Genomic DNA, 26,181 nt, shown 5'->3' with positions numbered 1-26,181 from the left:
GGGCTTGGGGTGCTCTCCCCTAATGAGCACAATTTAAGGATTTATGGTACACTTCGTGGGTGAGGGGCACAAGAACCTTACTTAACAAATATAAACATGTAACCTAATGGTTTATACTCTCATATTAATCTGAAACCTAAAATTAAAAAAAGGAGTTCACCTGCAATTGAGCAATTGTGAATATTCCTGACAACATATTTTCACTTGCACAGATAGCTTTAAAATCATAATTTTAATTTTTGATAAATTGTCAAACTGTATAACTATCATTCAAGGACAGATGTTGATTATATTAATTATTAACAACAGCATTTGCTAAATAGGATGTTATGACGTGGAACATCAACTTACCACTACATATGAGTACACTGAAAGGAGGACCTGACCTTTTGAAATGAAGAAATAGAGAGAAACCATGCAGTACATGATGCTGCAGTGTTTTCAGGTACATGGTGACATTCATATTGGAACAAGGCTCCAGAACTGGCCCAGTGAACACAACTCCCTGGAGTCATCTGAGATGGCATCTGGTTCAGTATTATTAAGAACCAAGAGCTGCACTCTATCAGATAGGATTTAACATTTTCTCATGTATTCAGTATGAGCACAATGCAGGTGGTACTGGCAGGACACAGGCCACTGCCACCACTGATCAATTTAAGCATATTCATAAAATTACTCAAATGACTGGAATGCCAGAATTTATGATACAATTATAAATTTAACATTCACATAGATGAAAGAAATAAACATCTAATTCTTTATGATTTACCATTAAAATATAAAAACATGGAAATAAAAATAATATAAACCCACTCTCAAATAACAAAAAAAAACTATATTTCTATAACAGTCTTAAAATGCACTCTCCGTGTTCTTCAAATTTCCAAGAACTAAAATATAAAATAGCTCAATGAATTCAATGTTAAATTTGAATTCATGATAATTTATGATAATCAATGAATTATATAAATTGCTATTTTGAAAGACGGACTTAAAAAAACAAACACGTCTTTGATGATAATAAAATATCATCTGTGATATATCATCTTTTAAAAAAAATTGTTAAAATTTAGGATATATTTACCTGATAATCTAAAATGCTAAAACCAAGTCCTTTGCTTCCCTTCTCCAGCTCTATGTACTGAATGCCAGCCTCCCACATGGCCAAAGGTTCTTGAACCTCCTCGGTATTCTGCCCCACATCAGTCATTGCCAGCACTGGATCCTCTGTCTCTGAGGACCCGATGAATTCACCTAGATCTACATGAGGCTGGATAACAGATAAGACAGCTCTTATTTCAAAGGCAATAGATTAGCAGATACACTTACCAATGCTATAAGGAAAAAGAAGATTCCCAGCACCTGGCCAGAACAAAACATTCTCAAATAAGAGGAGCAATGGCTTACCTTGGAACCTTTAAAATTAAGGTCATAACTACTGAAAGTTGTAAAAGAGGGAAAAATACCCAAGCTGTAGCAAATATTAAAAACAATATAGTTAAAGCTCTACTTGGACAATGGTTGTATCTCAGCAGCACAACTAAGGGTGATTTTCACTTTTTCGTCAGAGTCTGAATCACCACTATTATCAGAAAAAAAAAATTGTAAAGCTATTTTGATATTAAAAGAACTTTTATGATAATATTAATTCAAGAGAAAATGGATGCATAAAAGTGCTATTCTATACAGATGAGAGTTATAAAGTGCTCTGCTTTGTACAAAAGACTATAGAAACAAATGACTATTTCATTAGTAAGTTAACATACACAGTGGCAAAACAAAATTTGAAATCTTTTTTATCCCAGTTTGAAGGCTGTTTCTGTGATTATAACCTGCATTGCATTGAGAAATATTCTTAATCTGGGCTTTACAGAAACCCATCTCATAGATTTTTCTGAGAATTACATGAGTTACATTTATAAAGCATCTGACACAGAAACAGACATTCTAAATGTTAGCTTCTTTCAGTAAAAGTAAATTAAAGTGAATATAGGTTAATTCAACTTTGTTGAACATACCAAATTAAAGAAAGCATTGTTTAGAATGAAATTCTAGTTTGTGTACTATCTTGCTTTTAATCAATTGTTGCACAGCATACGACCACAGATGAAAATTACATCCACCTGTTCCATTGTAATCCCATTTACGTACGCCATGTAAAAATACATATGGATATAAATGGTGCTATCCTTGGAGTACTACACAATTTTGAATTATGTGTCTTGTTCTATCCTATTCGAAGCACCCATGTGAATATTAAACTATGTATTTTATTTTTCAAAATAAATTAAGTTTTAATTTTATTTAAGTTTTCAAAGTTTTAAAGTTATTCCATTGTTGTGATTCCTTCGGGGCAATGTGAATCAAATCCTAACATCATTTTTCATGTACACCTTAAATGAGATTTGATTAGACTACCGATTATGCAAAACCCAAAGCTAAACATTAGATATCTATTATGTATCCTCAGAAAATCTGATTAGCTCCATTTCTTAACATTTCGATCTGAATGGAAAAGAATAAGCAAAAGTAAAATGGGAGTTTCTGAATGTCACAGATAATTACTGACACGTAGCATTATGAGCTAAAATTTCTCATATTTTAAAGGTATATGTACAAATAAGACTTATACCTACCAAGTGCTATGTCCAATTTTAGCCATTCACTAAGCACTGTATGCCTTGCACAGAGCTGAGCAGGTTATATAAAAGTATCTTTTACCACATATGTACCATATATATATATGTGTATGTATGTGTGTGTGTATATATATATATATATATATATAAGCACTACTTATATGTCAGTTTCCTTTTATGCAAATACATATCTACTTAATAGGAATATTGCATGAAAATTCTACAAGTGCACAGTGTGCAGTAATACCCAACATTACTAATCACCTTATTTAACCTTTAGGGCAACTCTTTGAGACAGACATCATAACCACATTTTAAACAGCAGAAAACTGAAGTTACAAAAGATGAATGATTTGCCCAAGTTTACAGAGCTAGTATAAAATCTGATTCAAACACAGGTCTGACTCCAAAGTCTATATTTCATAAACCATAGGCCATATAAAATCAAATATTATATTTTTAAAAGACTAAAAAAATTTTAAATATCATTTAGCCTTTCCATTATGTATTCTGATCAGCCTAATGTCTGTAAATCCAATACCTTTTCTGTTAGCTCAATATCACATAAGTCCAGGCTATCCAGTTCTGAGTGGGTGGTGGGGGGCACAGTTCGACGACAACACACCATTGTCACTTCTATGGGCAGTTCTTTCAAGATATTCACCACATCTTGGTGATTTTCCCCAAGCAAAGTTATGCCATTCACCTGTGGAAAAAGATACATTGTGCAAGGAAAAATAACATTTCATAAAATGAACATTCTTCTAAATATAATTTATTATTAAGTAAATATAAATCTTACAATGATGTTTATCACAGTGCTGTGCTTGTTACCTACAGTTAGACCTGTGGAAATACCATCTAGAACAACTTACGCGCAAGTTTAGAGTCTGCTGACAGGGAAACCACTAGCTTTTACTCTTTTTTTGGCAGTTTTTGGCCAGGGCTGGGCTTGAACCCACCACCTCTAGTATATGGGGCTGGTGCCCTACTCCTTTGAGCCACAGGCACCACCCTAGCTTTTACTCTTATTTGATCTGCCAGTGTTATGACTTTGGAAAAGGGAAAAGTAATAAAAATAGCCCCATAGGATGAAAGGGGAAGAAAAAAAGTTTATAAAAATTGACATTTTATATAATTATTAAGTGAAAAAATGGGAATGGCATGTAGGTTATGGTAGCATGTTATCAAAAGTAAGGGGAAAGTATATATTGAAACTTATTTATGAATTAAAAATACTGACAGGTTACACAGAAACAAATCCACCAGTAAGTTCCCTAACAAAGTTTGATGAGAAGGTGAATGGGACAGTAAGGAGATATTACATTGTTTATCTGTGTATTCTCTATAATTTTAAAACATGTAAATGTATTCTCAAAATTGAATAAATATTTGAACATTGTAAAAGAGCAAAGAGCAATTTTATAATTGTCTGGACCTAATAAAAACAAAAGCATGGCATTATATCTGAAGTTCAATGTACATACTGGTATGGAATTTCTGTTTGGGGCAATTTTTATTAGCAGATCTTAAGAACTCTTTAGAGAAGAAATTTAAAATAAGATCTTACTTATTCACCACATTAAGCTTCCTGCAGTCTTTTCTGAGTCTTATTTAAGAATGAGAAAAAATAGCATAAATTCTTACTTCCAATAGCTCATCTCCACTGAAAAGCTTCCCACTGTGTCCAACAGGACCTTCTGGTAGAACAGACCGGATAAAATGGTGTCCCACTGTTGCTTCCAGACTTATCCCCAACCCACTGTTCTCACTAAACTTGTTCACACGGGCCACCTGAAAAGAGAAAAGTTACAATTCTATTACTCTTCCTTCACTGAAAGAGTACTGGTGTCTTTTGGTTTCTTGAACTAACACAAAATGAAAAGGAAGCAGCCATTGTAAGATCTCTTTTTCTTCTCTCATAAATAGGTTAACAATTTCCTTCCTTGTTACCAAATTAGGAACATGAGATTTAGAGAGGCTACCTTAACCAGAATAACCCAGCTATAAAAGAGCTTTGAAGCTAAGCAATCTAGAGCCACACTCCTGATGTTACAGTGTATTGATGAACAACAATGGTTTTAAAATTCATAGCCTAAACACCTACATGGAAAAGACAAAAGATCACCCATTAACATCTAATGACATTTCTTAAGGAACTGGGAAAGGCAAATCAAAGCCAAAGCCAAAAAAAAAAAAAAATAGGTCAGAGCAGAGCTAAGCAAATGGAAAACAAAAAATATACAAAGGATGTACAAAACAAAAAGTTGTTTCTTTAAAAAGATAGGGGAAAAAAGTGATAGACTAGCCAGGAATAGAAGAGAAAGGACTCAAAAAAGCTCAAGCAGAAATGAAAAGGAAAATACTACAATTGATACCATAGATTCAAAAAGTCATGGGTAAGCACTATGAAAATCTCTAAGCACACAAACTAGAAATCATAGAGGAAATGGTCAAATTTCTGGAAACATACAACCTCCCAAGACTCAATCAGGAAGCAACAGAATCCTGGAACAGACCAAGACTGAAGCAGTAATAAAAAATCTTCCAATAGCAACAAAGCCTTGGACCAGATGGATTCACATCCAAATTTAACCGTACTTACAAAAAACTGGTACCTAAACTGCAGAAAAAATAAAGAGTATTCAGATCAGGAAATAAGAGATCAAAGTATCATTTTTTGCTAACAATATGATCTTATATTTAGAAAACCACAAAGATTCCATAAAGAGACGCCTGAAATTAATAAAAAAAATTCATCACATTCTTGGATTATAAAATCAACGTACACAAATCAGTAGCATTTCTATACACCAATGATAGTCAGACTTAAGAGTCAAATCAAAGATCCAATACCATTACAATAGTTATAAAAAAATAAAATACCTAGGAATATACTATCTTAACCAAGGAAGTGAAAGATCTCTATAAAAAGAACTATGAAACACTGAGGAAAAAAATCACAAAGAACACAAACAAATGGAAAAACATATCATGGTCACAGACCCACAGAATCAACATTGTTGAGATGTCCATACTACCCAAAGAGATTTACCAGATTCAATGCAATCCCATCAGAATGTCAACATCATATTTTACAGAGCTAAAGAAAATACATCTATGCTTCATTTGGAATCAGAAAGAGTTCGCATAGCCAAAGGAATCTTAAGCAAAAAAGGTCAACTCTGGGGATCACTTTACCAGACAGCAAACTATACTACAAGACTATACTAACCAAAACATCACAGTATTGGCAAAAAAATAGAGAAATGGAACAATGGGACAGAACCAAGAACTCAGATAGAAAACCACCAACTACAGCCAACTGATCTTTGACAAAGCAGACAAAAATATACACTGCAGAAAAGACTCCCTATTGAATAAATGATACTGGAAAAATCGATGGCCACATGTGTAAGATTGAAACCAGATCCACATTTCTCACCACTCACAAAAATTAACTCCAGAGATAACATATTAAAATGTACAACACAAAACCATAAGAATTCTAGAAAAAAATATAGGAAAAACTCTTCTAGATACTGGCCTAGACAAAGAATTTATAACTAAGGCCTCAGTGGTAATCATAGAAAATAACAAAAATAGGCTCGGCGCCTATAGCTCAACCGGCTAAGGCGCCAGCCACGTACACCTAAGGTGGCCGGGTCGAATTCTGCCCGGACCCGCCAAACAACAATAACGGCTGCAACCAAAAAATAGCCGGGCGTTGTGGCGGGCGCCTGTGGTCCCAGCTACTTGGGAGGCGGAGGCAGGAGACTTGCTTGAGCCCAGGAGTTGGAGGTTGCTGTGAGCTGTAATGCCACGGCACGCTACCCAGGGGGAGAGCTTGAGGCTCTGTCTCAAAAAAAAAAAAAAAAAAAAGAAAATAACAAAAATAAGCAAGTGAAAAAAATAAAATAAGCAAGTGGAGCTTGATCAAATTAAAAATCTTCTGCATAGCCAAAAAAAGAATCAATATAGCAAATAGACAACCTCCAAAATGGCAGAAAATATTTGCAAACTATAAAATTGATAAAAGCCTAATAACCAATATTTCCAAGGAACTCAAATAAAGCAAGAAAAAAATAGGTCCATTAGAAAGTGAGCAAAAGTTAGAAATAGAAGCTTTTCAAAAAAAGATAGACAACAGGACAATAAACATGGAAAACTGCTGAACATCACTAGTTACCTGAGAAATGAAAACTAAAACCACAATGAAGGATTACCTTACTCTTGTTATCACAGCTTTTATCAAAAAGTCCAAAAACAACAGATCCTGGTATGGATCAGAGAGAAAGGAACACTTACACACTGTTGGCAGGACTGCAAATTAATACAATATTTATGGAAAATAGTATAGAAATTCCTAAAAGAATAAAAGTAGACCTACCATGTGATTCTGCAATCACATGACTGAGTATTTACTCAAAAGATAAGAAGTCATTTAATCAGAAAGATACCTACTCTTGGCACTTAAATCTTTATTGCAGCACAATTCACAACTACAAAGACATGGACTCAACCTACATGCCCATCAGCTCATTAGTGGATTAACAAAACGTGGTGTATGAATACCATGAAATACTACTCAGCCATGAAGAAGGATGACTAAATGCCTTTTGAAAAAAATTAATTGGAACTGCAAACCATTCTCCTAAGTGAAATATCTAAAGAATGGGAAAACAAACATCATTATGTACTTGCTATTAAATTGGAACTAACCAATGAGCACACAAGTATGCAGAGGGACGTAAAACTCAGTGGAAATCATGCAATGGTGAGGAGAAGATGGCTTGGGCTAAAACCTGCCTAACAGGTACAATAAACACTATTTGGCGATGGGCACACTTACAGCCCTGACTTAAATTTTACAAAAGCAATTTGTGTAATCAAAAACATTTGTAACCCTGTGAAATTTTAAAATAAAAATAAAAGAAACTTAAAAAAAAGAAAAAAATGAATCAAAGCTTAAAACCAAATGTTTTAAGCTTAATGTTTCACTAAATAATGAAGAATGTTAGGAAATTATCTATTTTCACAGACACTCCAGTAATTATAATATTAAAATGAAAGGTATGTTAAACATGATCAGCTTCATTCCTTTTTATTTTACCGTTAAGGAAAGTGAGGACTGCAAAAAATTCATTAGAGTTCTTTCAAATGTCAATAACAAATACAAGGTGATATGTTAAACCTTGCATATGTCATATGCAAGATCAGAAACATCATGTGACTTTGAAAACTAATACTGGATGAAATCTTTCTCTCCTCATAAACCTAATTCAGACATTACTTTCTCAAAGAAGCCTCCCAGGTCCCTACTGATGTCCATCAGTTCTCTCATCGCTCCTTCTGTGATTCCATTTACGCTGTATAACTATATAGCAACTATATGAAGTCTGATCTCTACCTCATTTGCCTTTGTCTGAGCAGGGCCCATAAATAACTGAAGTCATTTCTCACTTCTGCCCTTAACAGACCACTAGGAATGCCACCAAGGCAGCACGTGCACAAAGGCCAATTCAAAGCTGTATGTGATAAAATGGCTAAAGTTGAATTGAATTCATTATACAATTATTCATTCAATTTACTCAATTATTTATTAATGAATAATTCATTCAATTATTCATTATTCTCACTTATGCATGCCAATCACATTAATTCTACCCAATAAAAGGAATCCCTAAACTTTCTTTTCATATTAAAGTAGGCACTTTTAGGCTGGATTTTTTTTGTATTTTTTGACTCAATGTACAATGGTAATTACAGGTGCACTTAATTCTTACTTGACTGTTAATCGTCTCAAATGTCAAAAAAGATTATGATCATGAGGATCAAATGAAAGCACAGCACTTGATAAGTACTATTTCTTAATATAGCATGTCATTATCTGTTGTGTTTCTTTTACAATCTAGACACATATAGTATTTTAAGAAATATGAAAAATTCCACCCAGTATATTATTTAATTTTTCCTTTTGAAATCCCTGAAGTTTGCTCCTATGTATCTAAAGATTGATAATTTAGCCTTCTTTAGAGGATCATTATGCTAGATATACAAACTATTCATAAACACAAATAGTGTACCATGGCATATGGGATATGAAATAAGCACGCAGAATTAACCTCTTAAAGAACAAGAAAAGTGACAAAGGAGTGGGAAAGAATCCTTTATAATTATGTTCATAGGTCATAATAATTTGTTTTTTAATTTTAAGGCAACTGTCATTCTATTTGATTCTTTTTACAAATACAAGTTTAGGAATCAGAAACTTGTGTCTACCCTGTTTATATGAATACCAGAAGTATTAAAATATTGATAAAATACGAGTTCTAACACTTTCATCTCTTTACTTCAGCTCCTTAGTTTCTACACAACATTGTCCAACTTAAAATTTTTTTAATACCTGCATCACCAAATTCAGGTCCTATAAGAAAGCTGTGACTAGATTAAAAATTTCAAAAATTAAAAAAAATAAAGCTTTGGACATTTAATACTTCTCTGGAACTCTTCATGATGACTACCTTTACTACTGCCATGAACTTCCTGCTCAAATACAGTTACGAGTTAGGCCATCAGGGCGGCAAGCTAACCTACCACTATTTCATAGTTAATGCCCATAACCCTTTGCCACTTCGTCAGCAGGCCAGCTTCCTGTTGTTTCACATCCTCTATGTCTTCTATTCCGGCTGACAGCAGTGGATACCCTGAAATTAGCAAGGCAATTAAGTTAGTGACCCATTGCAAAAGTCTCTGCATCTTTACATTCTATACCAGGGAACTCTGTAATCAAAACCTGTCTAAGAGGGTGGTGCCTGTGGCTCAAAGGAGTAGGGTGCCTGCCCCATATGCTGGAGGTGGCGGGTTCTAACCCAGCCCCAGCCAAAAGCTGCAAAAAAAAAAAAAAACCTGTCTATGATATTAAGTGAACTTTTCACCCAATATTATAGGTTACTTCATTTCTAATCTTATTTTAATAATTTAATTTAGTATTCCACAGTTTGATACTATCTTTTAATACACATAGATGTTTTTCAGATTTCAACTGTATTTCCACTATAGCATCCACATATTACATAACTTTTATTTAAAAGTATGAGGACTCTGAGTTACTCCAGAATTCACCTGGTATCCTTTAGTGACTTTATAGTAGAAAGCCAGGTCACCTTCCATGTTAAGTATATCTCTTTCATTTTCATTTACTTTTCTCATAAGAAAAAGGATTATGCTATTACTTAGCAAGAAAAACTAAAAAATTAACCAATTATAAATAAAACTCCATGCACAATGAGAAAATATAGACAAAATACTGAAAAAGAAAGATTGTACAATAAACTTAATGCCTATAATTGGAATTCCTCTAATTGGCAAAAGAGAAATGAGAAAAAGGAAGAAAAACACTAAAATTATATAAATGATATAGAAAGAAAAATGCTTAGCTAAAGCAAGAAACTGGTTGAGAAGAATATTAAAGTCAGATTCAGAGATTTTTAGGTTTCATCAGTTTTCTTCTTATAAAAGATAGTCTTTTTAAAAGATAGAGTCTCATTCTATCACCTAGGATAGAGTACAGTGACTTAATCACAGCTCACTGCAACCTCCAGCTCCTGGTCTCAAGCAATCCTTCCACCTCAGCCTCCCAAAGCACTAAGATTACAGGCATGAGCCGCCACACCCAGCCTCATCACAGTTCTTACTACTACGAGTTGTTTATCAGAAATCTCTGTAATACAGTACTCTCTAAATTAATTTTTCAATATGCCTTTTAACAATCAAGATTCCAAATTTAAAAATTGTTCCAAAATTCAGATTTCTCATTAGCTGACTAATTCCTTCTAGTTGGAATTAGAAGCTTTCATTCCAGCCATTCTGGAATATAGATTTGTTCTGCTTTAAGTTAATAAAATGATTCTGTTTTCTATTTGAGAAGTTGAAAAATGAAAGCTATATTTTAAAACATGCAGACTAGAACCCCCAAATAAGTGTTTTATCTTCAAAATTAAATTCAGTACAGAGGTCGATAGACATAAAAGTATAGGTAGATAGAAAAAGTTCTAGTGTTTTATGGAAATCACAGGGTGAGTATAATTAACAATTCATTGCATATATTCTTTTACAAATTTTTGATACAAAATAATCGTACATATTTATGGGGTACATAAGATATTTTGACACATGCATACAATACATTGTTAGGACTACATATGCATATAATGGTAATTACAAGATTCAACACCTCAAACATTTCCCATTTCTTTATGTCAGGAACATGCCATAGCTTCTCTAGCTATTTTGAAGTATACAATAATTTATTGTTAATCATCGTCAACCTATTGTGCTATTGAACACTAAAATTTCTTCTATTTGAATGCAGTTTTGTACATATTAACAAACCTCACTTAATCTCCCCTCCTCTCTACCAACCTTTGGTAACCATGACCCTATTCTCTGCTTTCCTGAGACCAGCCTTTCTTAGCTCCCCCGTACAAGAGGGAATATGCAATCTTTGTCTTTCTCTGCCTGGCTCATATCACATCACATTATGTTCACCAGTACCATCTAAGTTGCTTCAAATGACAGAATTTTTCTTTTTATGGCTGAATAATATTCCATTGTATATATATCCCCCAAATTTTCCTCATCCATTCATCCCTCAATGAACATTTACAATGCTTCCATATATGGTACTATAAATACTGCTATAATAAACAGAACATGTAGATATCTCTGATATACTGATTTCCTCTCTTTTGGATACATACCCACCAGGGGGCATGCTGGATCATGCAGCAGACCTATTTGTAGGTTTTTAAGGAATCTCCATACTCTTTCCACTGTGGCTGTACTAATTTATATTTCCAGAAATAGTGTGCTAGAGTTCCCCTTTCTCTTCATCTTTGCCAATATTTGGTATGTTTTCCTTTTCTAATACAGTACGGAGAGGTGATATCTCATTGTGATTTTAATTTGCATTTTCCTAATGATAAGTGATGCTGTGCTTTTTTTCCTGTTTCTTGGCTATTATATATTCTTTTGTGATGTCTATTCAGATAGCTTGTCATTTTTTAATCAGATTCTTTTTGCTACTGATTGATTTTCTTATATATTTTAATTATTTATCATCTTGTCAGATAGTTTACAAATATTTTTCCCACTCTGTAGGTTGTCTCTTCATGCTGTTGATTATTTCCTTTGTTGTGCAGAAGCATTTCAGCTTGATATAATTTCATCTATCTATTTTTACCTTTGTTGTCTACACATTTGATGTCTGACCCCCCAAAAAATCTTTGCCTAGATGGAGGTCCTGAAGCATTTTCCTAATGTCTTCTTTTAGTTTCATATTTTGAGGTCTTACATTTAAGTCTTTAATCCATTTTAATTTTTTGTTGCAAATGGTGAGATATAAGGTTTTAGTTTTATTCTTCTGGACATGGATATGCAGTTTTGTCAGTATTATTCATCAAGAGACAACCCTTTCCCCAATGTATTTCCTTAGTACCTTTGTCAAAAATGAGTAGGCTATAAAAGTGCCAATTTATTTCTACATTCTCTATTCTGTTCCATTGATGTGTATGTCTGTTTTTATTCTGGTACCATACTCTTTTATTTACCATAGCTTTGTAGTATATTTTGAAGGCTGCTACTATGATATCTATAACTATGTTCTTTTTTGCTCAGAATTGCTTTAGCTATTTGTGGTCTTTTGTGACTCCAAATAAATTTTTGGACTTATTTTTCTATTCCTGTAAAAAATGTCATCAGCATTTTGATAAAGATTATATAGTACATAATTTGGGGTAGAATGGATATATTAACAATACTAATTATTCTAATACTGTGAATGAAATATCTTTCCAATTTTTTGTGTCTTCTTCAATTTCTTTCATTAGTATTGTGTAATGAGAAGTCTTTATTTCTTTGGTTAAATGTATTTCTAGGAATTTTATTTTTCTTGCAGTTAATGTAAATGGGATTAATTTCTTGATTTATTTTTGTATTGTTGCTGCTGATATTTAAAAATGCTACCAATTTACATATGTTGATTTTGTATCCTGCAATTTACTGAATTTGTTTAAAACTTATAACAGTTTTTTGATGGAGTCTCTAGGCTTTTCTAAATATAAGATTATTTTGTTGACATATTAGGATAATTTGACTTCTCCCTTTCCCATGTCAATGCCCTACATTTTTTCTCTTCCTCAGTTACACTGCCTAGGACTTCTATTCCTATCCTGAATAAAAGTGGTGATAGTGGCCAGGAGCAACAGTTCACACCTACAATCCTAGCATTCCGGAAGGCTGAGGCAGGTAGGTTGCTTGAGCTCCAGAGTTGGAGACTACCCTGAACAAGAATGAGGTAGTCTCTACTAAATAAATAAATAAAATAGAAAAAACTAGCTAGATGTAGGGGCAGCACCTATAATCCCAGCTACTTGGGAGGCTAAGGCAGGAGGTTCACTTGAACCCAGGACTTTGAGGTTGCTGTGAGCTATGAGGCCACTGCACTCTATCCAGGACAACAGAGTGAAACTCTATCTCAAAAAAAAAAAAAAAAAGAAAAAATGATGGTGAACATCCTTGTCTTGCTGTATTTCTTAAAGGAAAGGCTTTCAACTTTTGCCTGGTAGTTCTGATGTTAACTGTGGGTTTATCAAATATGGTATTTATTATTTTTAGGTATTTTACATATATTCTCACTATTTTGAGAGGTTTTTTTAATTATAACAAAATAAGTAATTTTTTTTCTCTTTTTTTTTTTTGAGACAGAGTCTCACCTTGTCATCCTAGGTAGTGCCGTGGCGTCACAGCTCACAGCAACCTCCAGCTCTTGGGCTTAGGTGATTCTCATGCCTCAGCCTCCTAAGAAGCTGAGACTGCAGGCATCTGCCACAGTGCCAGCTATTTTTTTGTTGAAGTTTGGCTGGGACTGAGTTGAAACCCTCCACCCTTGGTATATGGTGCTGGCACCCTACTCACTGAGCCACTTTTTTTCCTTTTTAAAAAATTTCAGAATATTATGGGGTATACATATTTTTGTTACAAACTTTGCTTTTGTACATTTTAAGTCAAAGTTGTAAGTGTGCCCTTCCCCCAGAATGTGTACATTGTACCAGGCAGGTGTGAATTTATCCAATCCTTCCTCCTCCTTCCCACCTACTTAATCGGTTGAAATGTACCTACCTTCATGCCCATTAACTGTTTTGGTTTTTTTTTTTTTGGTTGGGGCCAGGTTTGAACCTGCCACCTCCCATATATGGGGCTGGAACCCTACTCCTGTGAGCCACAGGCACCGCCCAATTAACTGTTGATCTACTAGTTCCAATTTAGTGTTGAGTACATGTGGTGTTTGTTTTTCTGTTCCTAAACAGTGCACTTAAATGAATGGTCTCTAGTTCCATCCATTTTGTTCAAAAGATACCAGAATCACCTTTTTTATGGTTGAGTAGTACTCCATGGTACACATATACCTCATTTTATTAATCCATTCATGTACCAATGGACACTTGGGTTGTTTCCACATATTTACAATTGCGAATTGTGCTGCTATAATCATTTGCATGCAAATTACCTTATTATAATTTTTTTTTCCTACAGGTGGGATTGCTGGGTCCAATAGTAAAGGTACCTTAGTTCTTTATGGAGGTATCTCCATACTACTTTCCATAGTGGTTGTATTAGATTGCAGTTCTACCAGCAGTAAATAAGTATTCCTTTCTCTCCTCATCCACGCCAGCATCTCTTGTTTTGGGACTTTTGGTAAGAACCATTCTCATTAGAGTTAGGTGATTTGCATTTCCCTGTCAAACAGTTTTTCAAGTGTTTGTTGGCCATTTAACTATTTTCATTTGAAAAGTTTCTGTTCATGTCTTTTGCCCACTTTTTATTTGGGTTGTTTGATTTCCTTGAGTTCTTTGTACATTCTCATTATTAGCCCTTTATAGGATGTATAGCATGCAAATATTTTTCTCCCATTCTGTAGCTTGTCTATTTGCTATACTGATTGCATTGTTGGCTGTGCAGAAACTTTTAAATTTAATTATGTCTCATTTATTTGTATTTGTTGTTCCTGTGATTGACTTTGGGGTCTTCTTCATAAATTCTTCTCAGGCCAATATCTACAAGAGTCTTTCCAACATATTCTTCTAGAATCCTTATAGCTTCATAACTTAAGCTTAAGACTTTTAACCATCACAAATTAATTTTTTTAAGAGGTGAGAGGTGCAAGTCTTGTTTCAGTCTGTTTTACGTGTGGCTATCCAGTTCTCCAAGCATCATTTATTGAATAGGGCTTCATTTCTCCAGTGTAAGTTTTTGCCTGCTCTGTCAAATATTAGATGAGAATATGAGGATAGTTTTATCACTGGGTTCTCTATTTGATCGATATGTCTATGTCTCTGCTTTCATGCTAATATCATGCTGTTTGGTTACCATAGCCTAATAGTATTGCTTGAAGTGTGGGTCTAGCAATGTTATATTCATCTTATTTTGTGAAAGTCCATTGTGTACCTTTACCTTTTACACCATTGTGGAATCTAAGTTTTGACCTTTAGCTTCTGGGTATTTAGGTTGCTGGTGATTCACTGTAATGGTCAGTACTGAGAATAGGATTAAGTATTTCCTGTAGAGCTGGTCTCATTTTGGCGAATTTCCCCAGTGCTTGTATATCCACAAAAGATTTGATTTCTCCATCCATTCTGAAGCTTAGTTTAGCAGGATACAGAATTCTGGGCTAAAAATTGCTTTGTCCTTTTACTGGGCATCTACCCAGAAGAAAAACATCATTTTATCATAAGGACATATGCACTAGATTATTTATCTCAGCTCAGTTTATAATCACCGAGGTGTGGAAACAACCTAAGTGCCAAAAAAACTCATGAATGAACTAATAAACCATGGTATATGTATACCCGGGAATACTATTCAGCTTTAAAAGATATATATACCATATATATATATATATATTTATAAATATGTATATATATACCATAAATATATATATATTTATAAATGAATAATCTTAATTCATAAGAGCAATTAGTCCTCTTTATAAAAAAGGATTTTAAATCATTTCTTTTTTTGAAAGATATTTGCTTTAGTGACTTATAGTATATCCACAGAGGCTTAATTATATTTTCAAAAATCATCCCTCTTAAAATATAATGAACAACATAATAACTTGGCTCTAAGTGCTCACCTTCTTCTTCAATTGGTAAAATATTGGTGTTTCTCCTCAAAGATAAAGTATCTTCCTCTTTTTCATAATTTTCTTAAAGATAAAAATATTTTATTAGTTGTATCTTAAATATATTCAATCATTTTATTTTTTCTAAACCCATGTGTTTTTTTTGAAGCCCCAGTTAAGAGTATGTTTCTTGGAGCTAAACCTCTCAATAATGATATATACTAAAAGAAAGCTCTGCTAATGGACTGAGAAGGAACACATTTCTCATGCATTTGCTTCCCCATCTTCTGGTACTATAATAAATAATATACAGGATAAACACCAAAATGGCCAACCATTTTAAAAATGAAATAGCATTTTCCAGCCAACCACTTGACTTCTACCAATAAATCTTTCCATTGATAAGCTACATGGGGATTTTATTAATTTATAAAGATGTTCACATAAAAACTGCTTATGAGTATTATTTCTATATGTACAGTTTAGAAATTAAATTCCTACAAGATAGGTATACAGAATTATCAGTGGGTCACATAAATAATCCAGGTAGAAAACTGTCCCTCTAAAAATTGTTTGCAATGGCATACAGAAGTAAAGAACCTGGAAATGACCCTGCACTGTTTCTAGTCGAGAACTGGTGACAGTGATGAAAAGGACAGATGTCTGCTTGATTCAGAAGCCCATTCCATAGTTTATGGACACATTTCTGGTTCCAGTTGATTCTATTTTTATTAAGCTTTCTCTTATTACTTGGTTGATAATAAACAGTTGAGGGTAAAAATAATCATTCTTTAAATAAATTATTTCACAATTAGAAAAAATTCTAAAAAATGTAAATGTCTAATTGAAAACCAGATTGATATGGCATTACCTTTGCCTGTTATGGCATTAGCAAGAAGTAAATCTGAGTCTTTCGCGATGTCCTCCTTAGACGTGGGCTCAGCCTCCTTCTTCGCTCCTCTCCTCATTAGTGTCAGGCGCACTGTTTGCCCTGTGTGTCGCAAAACTTCTACTGCCTGTTGATTAGTAAAGCCCTGAAGGTTTGTGCCGTCTACCTGTGATAAAAAGCGGATGTTAAATAAGGAGGTACTTGCATTACTAATGCACAGAATGCGTATTTACTACTTGTTAGTGTGAAAAAGAATGAAGAATGAGTATTCCCCTAATTGGGGAATGGGTAATAATACCCGAACACCTGTTTGGGGGCCAATTAAGGTAAAGGCACAGGAATAACCTTGGAGGGTTCTGTTAGTCTGTTTTATATGGATTCTGGGGTACCACTTCTAGAAATTATGAGCCAATAATTCTAAGATAAGGGCCAGGCTTCTGTGCCTTTTAAAACATTCTTTTGTATTCTTCACGTGAACCTGAAGCACAGTCAGGATCCAGTTTGGAAACCAGAATTATGTAGGATTAAAAGATACAGGAAAAAGTGATGGAAGAACTCCAATAAATATACCAAATGCTACTGAGAATATTAATGTGTTCCAAAATCATATTATGCCGCCTTTAAAAAGAGAAAAAAAATAAGAACAATATTGTCTTCTTTTTCATTTCCTTCTCTCAAAAAAATATATGTGATTTTCCTCATTTCCATTTCACAAATAACAAAACATTTGAAAATGCCCCAATGATCGTTCCAAAACATAGAAGTGATCATACCACCCTAACCCTGCCTTCCACAGAACACTCCTTAGGACAATACTCCCAGTCCTCGACATGGCTTAGAATGGCCTGCGCCAAGTGCCTCCACTTCCAGTCCTCACCACCACCCAGCATCACCAGCCTCAACATGATGCTGCCCACTACTCTCTGCCCCGCAACCACAGAGGGCTCACTTCCGTTCTCCTACCCTATGGCATTCCCTTCATCCCTGGGGTCTCTGCAAGTCCTATTCACTTAACCTACACTCTGGACAGCTCCCAGAGGTATTCAATCCCCAGCCTATGAGCTGCCTGCAGATTATGTAAGGAGTTTTTGATTATCTGTAGTGACAAATATTGTGAAAATTATGTACAGACTTTTTATTTGCTTATCAAATTTCATGAGTATTGATGTATTTAATATGGAGCCCAAGATAATTCTTCCCATGTGGCTCAAAGAAACCCAAAGGTTGGACACCCTTGCTAGCCCATACTTTTTCTTGTTAGTTCACTTAGAAAACACCTATAATTGCTTTAAATTAGTTCAGTAGTCATTACACAAACTGCCTTGATGTCCCAGACTGTGGCCAAAGCCCTCTTTCACCCATTTTCCCTCATAATACTTTCATAATTTTAATTTTACATTTTCAGTCATTATACAGTTGATGACTGTATACTCCAAGGTCAGGCTCTGTCATTTTCACTCACAGCTGTGTCACCAAAACATAGCATTGTCTGCACTTTAGACATTAGATATTCATCCCAAATAAAAGTATAGCGCCATTGGCTCTTATGTCAAAGATTTATTTATGTAGAAAATTACATTCTTGGATCAATAAACACAGACTTTGATGCCATATCTTTAAAAATTCATAAAATCACAGTAAGAAGGTTGGAAAAGTAGAACTGTGGAATGGCTATAAAATGGCTAAGTGTCACAGTTTTCTAAGCAAAGTGCTAGCCACAGTAGGCACTCAAATATTTACTAAATAAATAAGAATTATAAAGTCTAGATTAGTGGTTCCAAGATGGAGAACTCTTCATGAAGAGGTTTCTGGAAGAATATAATCATATTTCTAATTAAACATTTTAAAAACTCATTTCCTTTATAGATAGGAGATATAGATATGTAGGAGTATGTGTTATATATGCATACATATATAACATCTATGATAATTACATAGAATATATATAACATTTATATGAATATAGAGCAAATGGAAGGAAAGGAAGAAATGAGTAGTTTTTTTATTAATGGGGATATTCAATCAAACATCTAAGGCTGGGTGTGGTGGCTCACACCTGTAATCCTAGCACTCTGGGAAGCCGAGGTTTTTGGATTGATGAGCTCACGGGTTCAAGACCAGCCTGAGCTAGGTGAGACCCCCTTCTCTAAAAATAGCTGGGCATTGTGGCCAGTGCCTGTAGTCCCAGCTACTTGGGAGGCTGAGGCAAGAGAATTGAGTCCAAGAGTTCGAGGTTGCTGTGAGCTATGGCACCACAGCATTCTATTGAGCGAGGCAAAGTGAGACTCTGCCTCAAAAAATAAAAAACTAGAGTCTCTGATTTAGAGGATAATCTCATACTTTTGTGGGTTGCTTAAATTTTGTGTGATTCTGATCTGGACAGTAACCTGAATGCAGTGTCTCATTCTTTCTTCTTTCCCACTAACTCCACCCCACTTATTTCCTTTGGAAAGAATAACAAATATAACAGAGAAAATCCTGCAGCAGACTTGGAAACCAAAGAAGGGGTAAGGGTTCCTACGCCACTAACTTGGAGGAATTTCTATTAGAAATGGCCCGGACATGACCAGATTGAAGGTGGGCCAGATAAATTTCTATGTGTATGGGAATAGCTTATCTCATCTACAAGAATAAACCTGTAAAAATCAAACACCACCCTTTCATTAAAGGAGAGCATGCCATGGTACAGGTGGATTCTAATCAGTGACTCCAATAAATACACCAAGCTGGGCACATGCAGCAGTACAGAATTACTTGTTTGTAATGATTTCACCTCAACATGCACACACACACACACACACACGCGCGCGCGTGCACACACACAGATCTCTAACCCCAACTATTACAATAAACCCAAAAAACAAGTTTTTTGATACACAAAGGCCAAGCTCCCCATTTTGATGCTCTAGCACTGGCTTTCTTTCTGTTTTGTTCATCTCCAAATCAATCAAGTGAAACTATAATAAATGTAAACTTTCACTTTCTTTCTTGCTTTGTTAATTCCTGAATCATCTTGACAAACCTATACAAATCTCCAGTAGAATACATTTCAATTCCTATTTGTATAAGCACAGCTCTTTCTGAGAACTACCAAAGGTAACAGAATATGGAATAGAACACCACAGTCTAAAAACAGGCAAGCACACTGAGGCCTCAGTCCAAGCATCTTCCTACAAAACTGTTACTGCAATTAACAGGGAAAAAGATATTCTTTGAAACTTAAATTCAAAATAATTTAAGTTTTATTGTATTTATGAAAGTAGGGATTATAGTTACAAAGAAAAAACAAATATTTTCAAAGGAAAAAGAATAAACCTGTCATAGTGAAAACAGTTAATAAAATGTTAACTACTGCAAAAATAAAATAAGTAACTAGAAGACAGGATCATGAAAGATCCCATATCTCAGAGAAAAAGAACAAACAGATAAAAATGATCAGAGAAATTACATCATTTCTAATTAGATCAGAGACACATAGGCTGAAAGGAATTACAAGAAGATAATAAATGAGGAAAAAATAATCAATGAAATGATTAGAGTGAGAGAAACATAGTCAAGTCTACAAATCAACAAGGCACATAAAAAAAAAAACCAGACAAATTAAATAAAAACCTACTATCTATATGTATCCTCATAAATTTCTTGCATTTCCAAAATCAGGAAAAAAAAATCTATTAGTCTTTAGGCAGCCAAGACCGATGATGAGATCATCTACAGAATTTGTGGTAAAGAAATTACTAGCCAAGAATTATATACTCAGTGTAATGTCTGTGAAAATAAAGACTGCAGTTAAAATGCTATGATTACTGATATCCTATACAAGGTGAGCTGCAAAAGAGGCCACCATGCATCACTTTAGGTGGTAAAGAATTACAATTCGCACTTACTTTAGGGCATAAAATGGGTGGGTTGTTAAAAGTTGGGAGAAACTTAAAAGAAAAGATTTCTTTTTTTCAATTTTTAAATGTACTGTAAGTCTCCCCCCGACCCACTCAGGTATTTCCCTTTTGACCTCAAGTCAGAAGAGTCTTTTCAGCTGCAGAGGAGAGGAGGTAGTGGATCATATCTAATTCATCAGGAGGATAAGCAAGAAGCCTTTTGGCAGCTTTGAGAGTGAAGTAAGAGAAATTTGCTGTTACGTTGGGACCTTCTTAGCTCCCTAACTTTGAGCACAGATCAGAGGAGGACCATACACCTAAGAAATCCAAGTTGAGGTCATTTTGAAACTTCAGTACCTCTAGGATCCAAAAGAGAGAATCTATGGAATCAAACTCTAAGAAACTAGGGGCTTGGGAAGGAAGAGTCAGCTAGAAGAAAAATCCATCTGTCATTCATGAAAAGTTAAATCTAATGATCTCTAGTGAGGTGTCTCAAGAATCTAAAAAGGAACCATAAGAGACAGTTTTATACACTTGCCACACTCATGGAGCACAAAGCCATCCTACAGCAGTTCCAGTTAAAGACAATATGTTCCTTCTTCCTTCTTTCTCTTTGTTCTCACAACTTTTACACCATAGAAACCCGCAATAAAGTGAGGGAGTAAAAGGAAAGTTATGTGGAGACAGACTGGGGGGGTACACACCATATCCCTATGGCAGTCATCAGTTTATGGGCAGTCATCAATTTGTGGCCCTGATAGGCAGGAGGGAAGTTTGAAATTAGATTACTATTTAGTATGGAAAATGTTTAATTACTGAATTGGAACTGTGGGTGGTGATTTTGATTGGTCATCGTGCAGTCAGGCTATTTTGGACTGGTCTGGGTCAGGTTGAGCTGAGCTAGTATGAGAATAACACTGATTAAGACCCTGCAGGTGGGTTGTTACTAAGACCATGCTGAAGGGTTTTTTTCAAGATCTTGCAGGTGGGCTGTTTTGAGAACAGAGGTAATTAAGACCCTGGGAGACTTCCAAGAAGCAACTAATAACCCCTCGTAGTTGTGCATAAAACCCTGAAGTTGCACTTTTCATGGTGCCTGCAGTCACTAGGATGGAGCCCAGCTTGCTGTACAGGTTGTTAATAAATTCTTTCTTTTTCTCACTGAAACTTTACTTGCTCTTTTCAATTGTTTTGGCAACTACCTCAAGCCACCTACCACTCCAACAACTGGATATTTTATTCTCTAAGAATAGCCCAAGTCATGAGACTTGCCTAAGATTTCCTTCTGGGGAGAGGAAGGAATATTCCCCAGTAAAGGTTAAAAGAACAGTTGGTGAGAAGATTTTTAAAGTTGTTTAAGATTATATCCACTAAAGTCTCCTTGTCCAATGTATCTGTCATCCACAGTCAAATTGTTGAGGTGTAAGAAAGTAACAAAAGCAGAAACAAGTTTAGAAAGTCTACCAACTTGTTCTCTTCCTATGAGGTTTACTCAAAACACTTTAGCTGAATGAAAGATTAATCAGATTTCAAATTCAAAGTAAGAAAACTGTGGCATACAAGATCCAGTGCTAAACAACAAAATAAGTAAAATTCAAATCTAACCAACACTACCATAGGAATAAAACTAAAGTAAATGCTTCAAGTTCTAAGAAGATATATAAAGTTGGTATCTAATAATCTGCTTATAACAAACAAAAACTGCAAGCAATACAACTGTCCATAAACAAGGCTACTCAAATGTATCACAGTAGAGCTATATGTGAAGACTTCACCTCCTGGTTTAAAAAGTATAGACAAATATGGTACTATTTCAATATGAGAACACAAAAGGTTTTTAATTTTAAACTATAATTAACAGTTTCTATAAAAACGTTTTTAACCATGTTCAAATTTTATATTCCTTAAACTTCAAAGATAAAAATTAATCTAATATAAGTGAACATGTTATTTTCTCACATTATAATAAAGAAAAGAAAAGCTAAGGAAACAAGCCTGAATAAATATCCTTTGTCACCCCGCCCCCCAAAAAAGAAAAGCTAGAAAAAAATCTCAATGTTGAGGTTCCATGAACATGCTTAAAATGCACATAACTTCAGGCTGCAAGTTTTTCATTTGCAATAGATGTTTATTGTTTAATGTTTTAAAAATGAAGTTTTCTTAAGAAAAATATAATGTGTATGTGTTTGTTTAATGCCAGTAAAATCAAATATGTAAAAAATGCATTTTTCCATTTATCTTCAAAATTTGATGACTTGGGTTTCAAAATGTGCTTCTTACCCAATGTTAGAGGATGGTACTAGCACAAAAGAAATTAGCATAATGGAATGATCACGGATTTTTAAACTTAGACCCTGGTGCAAATTTCTCAATATCTTCATCTGTAATACCATGTTTCCCCGAAAATAAGACCTATCCAAAAAATAAGCCCTAGCAGGATTTCTATGCATTTGTTAAATATAAGCCCTACCGCAATAATAAGACCTAGTATGGAGCAGTAAGGAAGACTGGAATACCTTCTATCTGCCACAAGTCCTTTCTCCAAACCGTTTGCACTTGCACAAGTGCGTGTGTGGTAACCACGGTCACAGGCATCCTATTGTGTACCTGTGAATGGCTAGGGGAAAGGAGTTCACGCATCACTAGCGCCAGCCCCACCAACAAGGTCGGCTCCCCCTGTCAGGTTCCAGAAGAAGATGACTTAAATGTATTTGAATAAATGTAGATTACTGTATTATTTTAATAAAAATAGGACATCCCCTGAAAATAAGCCCTAGTGTGTCTTCTTGAGAAAAAATAAATATAAGACAGTGTCTTATTTTCAGGGAAACATGGTATGTAAATAAGGAAACCTTCTTTCTCAGAATTACAGTGCATGGAACATTTTATTAGGAAGTTACTTAGAAGCTGGTATTATTATTAAAAGTGCAAAGAAATGAAAATACACATAAACCCCCCCAGGCTTTATGAGAGCAGTTTTTGTTCAATATAATCACATTCATGTTACATGTAAGTGAAAGTCACTGAAGCCTAAATCAAGTGCCCCAGTTAGCTCTGGACCTTCTTTCCCACAAAAAGAGTCAAGAGGTCAGTTCAGACCCAACAGTACCACAGAAAAGTACATAGTAGTAGAATGAGGTACAATGACAGCAAATTCTCTACATACTATCCCACAAAATGAAGAACTCTAACATCTTCATAACGTGTACTACAGATACCACAATAAAGAGGAACAATAATAGGGGAGAAATATTAGTTGGAACAACTTGGAAAACTTGGCTCCTTAGCACACTCGACCTAACTTGCCAAGCCCCTCTCTAAATGCCTTTACACATTAAGGGAAAATTCCAGTCTATCACCAAAGTCACAGAATGTGACAAGCTACGTCTGACACTTTTCCTTATTTATATCTTTATTTAATAATTTTTACCAATTTTTATCATAATTCTATATATCTTTGATAATGGATCATTGAATATCAAACTAAAAAGAATGAGTATATGATTTTAATGACAAGTTTGGCCTAATTTTTGAAAAACACAACTTTATGTTTGTCAAATAATTGTTACATAGAATAGCAACATATAAAATGAAAAAAAAAAATTGCTCTATTTGCCCTGTCCCTGTTATGCTTATAGAGAAACCCCACAAGTCCACAGAATATAATTTGTAAAACAGTAATTTACAACAAAACTGTTTGAAGTTATAAAATAACAGTTCCTTAAAATAGTAAAAATACTATATTATATCATAGTTCCAATAGCTGCTACTGTCAAAACAAAAAACTGAACAAACAGACAAAGACTGCAGTTGTGAAAATGCAACTGAGTGGGAAAGACGTTACTAAAAATATCTCCACAGACCACAAGATGGTGATATTTCCCACAAAATTAATAACTACCAAAAGCATTGCATGATGCTCATCCAGAATTTGAGGTGCTTCTAACTTTAGCAGAAAAATGTTGCTAAAAAATAAAATTAAAAATCAGATGATAATGAAGACACGTGATTTTATTGACGGCAAGAAAACAATTCAGAAAAAGGATGCCTTCTGTCTGACTCAACAATTTCCTTCATCATCAACCTGGCCTAAGGAAAATTATATTTGACATTCCACTTATATAAAAATGAAGATAATGGCAAAATTGGAGATAAGGTATAGAGAGACTTTCAAATATGTAATTGTTTTAGGGCCTCAATAAATATCTAATTAATTATTAAACTACCAAGTATTTTAAATGAAGTATTCATTAGTTCTCCTAAAAATCATTAAAAAAAAGTTTTCTTATCCCAATTTTTTAGGTCAAGAAACTTGCTAAATGGTTAAACATGAAATTATCTCCACACACAGGAATTTCACTCCTAAGTATACAATGAATAAAAATGAAAACATACATCCACATATCAATGTGTGTAAGAATGCTCAGAGCAGCATTTTCCATAATAACCAGAAAGTAAAACAGCCCAAACGTGCATCAACTGACAAATGGGTAAATAAAATGTTGCATATGCATACTAAGAAGTATGCGATAAAAAGAAATTAAGAACTTAACACATGCTAAAAGATGGCTGACCCTTAACATCGTGCTAAATGAAAAACAGTCTGCCACAAAAGACCACATTTTGTATAATGCCATTTACAAAAAATGTCCAAATAGGAAAATCTATGGAAACAGCATAGTTTACTAGGATTAGGGGAATAGAACAACTGCTATTAAGGATTGAGTTTCTTTCTAGTAATGAAAGCGTTTCTTAAATTGATCTGTGGCAATGAATGCACAATTCTGTGAATATGCACAAAGCTATAATAGAATTGTACACTTTAAATGGATGAATTGTATGATATGTGAATTATATTTCAATAAAGTTAATTTTTTCAAAAAGCTTTTTAATAATAAGGTAACTTAGGGGAAAAAGAATTAGCTATACTTTTGATATTTAGTTCAGCATCAGATACGGATTTAGATGCTCCATTGTACGTCCATGTATTCATTCTTTCTTCCCTCAAAATAAAAAAGGTACAATGGTTAATTTCCACTGTATGATTAAATGGAGATACCTGGAGGCAGCTCATTGCCTGCATATAACCAGAAGTTGATTTTTAGATTTCAAGAGGTCAAGAGGTGTAGGTAGGAGGAGTTTCACAGAATAAAACCCAAGAAGACTCAGGGAGTTATCATGTAGATTCAAAGGGCAGAGATAAAAGACTTCTTTATCCACTTAAAAAATATATTGTGGTCAATAACACAAAACTTATGATCTTAATCATTTTTTTCCCTATGTTGCCCACGCTAATCTTGAACTCCTCAGTTCAAGTGATCCTCCTGCCTTGGCCTCCCAAAGTGCTGGGATTAGAGGTGTGAGCCACTGCGTACAGCCTCATCTTAATCGTTTGTAAGCACACAGTTTAGCAGCATTAACTATACTCACATTGTTGTGCAACAGGTCACAGAACTTTTTCATCCTGTGCGGTATTGAAACACTATACCCACTGAACAACTTTCCATTGCCCCTCTCCCTGTTCCCCCACAATCACCTACTTTATGTCCTTCTAAGTCTGACTAGTTTCAATGCCTCACATAAGTGGAA

General features: G+C 34.5%; 1 protein-coding gene across 4 annotated transcripts in view; it reads right to left on the bottom strand.

Moving 5' to 3' along the window:
* MPDZ (multiple PDZ domain crumbs cell polarity complex component) overlaps positions 1–26,181 on the bottom strand; it is a 168,859-nt gene that overhangs the window by 87,466 nt on the left and 55,212 nt on the right. For all 4 annotated transcript variants that reach the window (XM_023508124.1, XM_023508119.1, XM_023508115.1 and 1 more), the window contains exons 12-17: positions 16,697–16,880; positions 15,838–15,909; positions 9,240–9,349; positions 4,290–4,436; positions 3,184–3,348; positions 1,088–1,273 (exon numbers count right to left, since the gene is read on the bottom strand). In XM_023508124.1, the coding sequence (XP_023363892.1) occupies positions 1,088–1,273; positions 3,184–3,348; positions 4,290–4,436; positions 9,240–9,349; positions 15,838–15,909; positions 16,697–16,880 (864 nt within the window). The remainder of the gene's footprint in view (positions 1–1,087; positions 1,274–3,183; positions 3,349–4,289; positions 4,437–9,239; positions 9,350–15,837; positions 15,910–16,696; positions 16,881–26,181) is intronic.

Source organism: Otolemur garnettii, unplaced genomic scaffold, assembly GCF_000181295.1.
Source record: "Otolemur garnettii isolate 467f Iridium unplaced genomic scaffold, OtoGar3 scaffold00006, whole genome shotgun sequence".
Classification (NCBI taxonomy): Eukaryota; Metazoa; Chordata; class Mammalia; order Primates; family Galagidae; genus Otolemur; species Otolemur garnettii.
The sequence above is the reverse complement of the archived record's forward strand: the minus strand, read 5'-3'. Positions and strand labels throughout refer to the sequence as shown.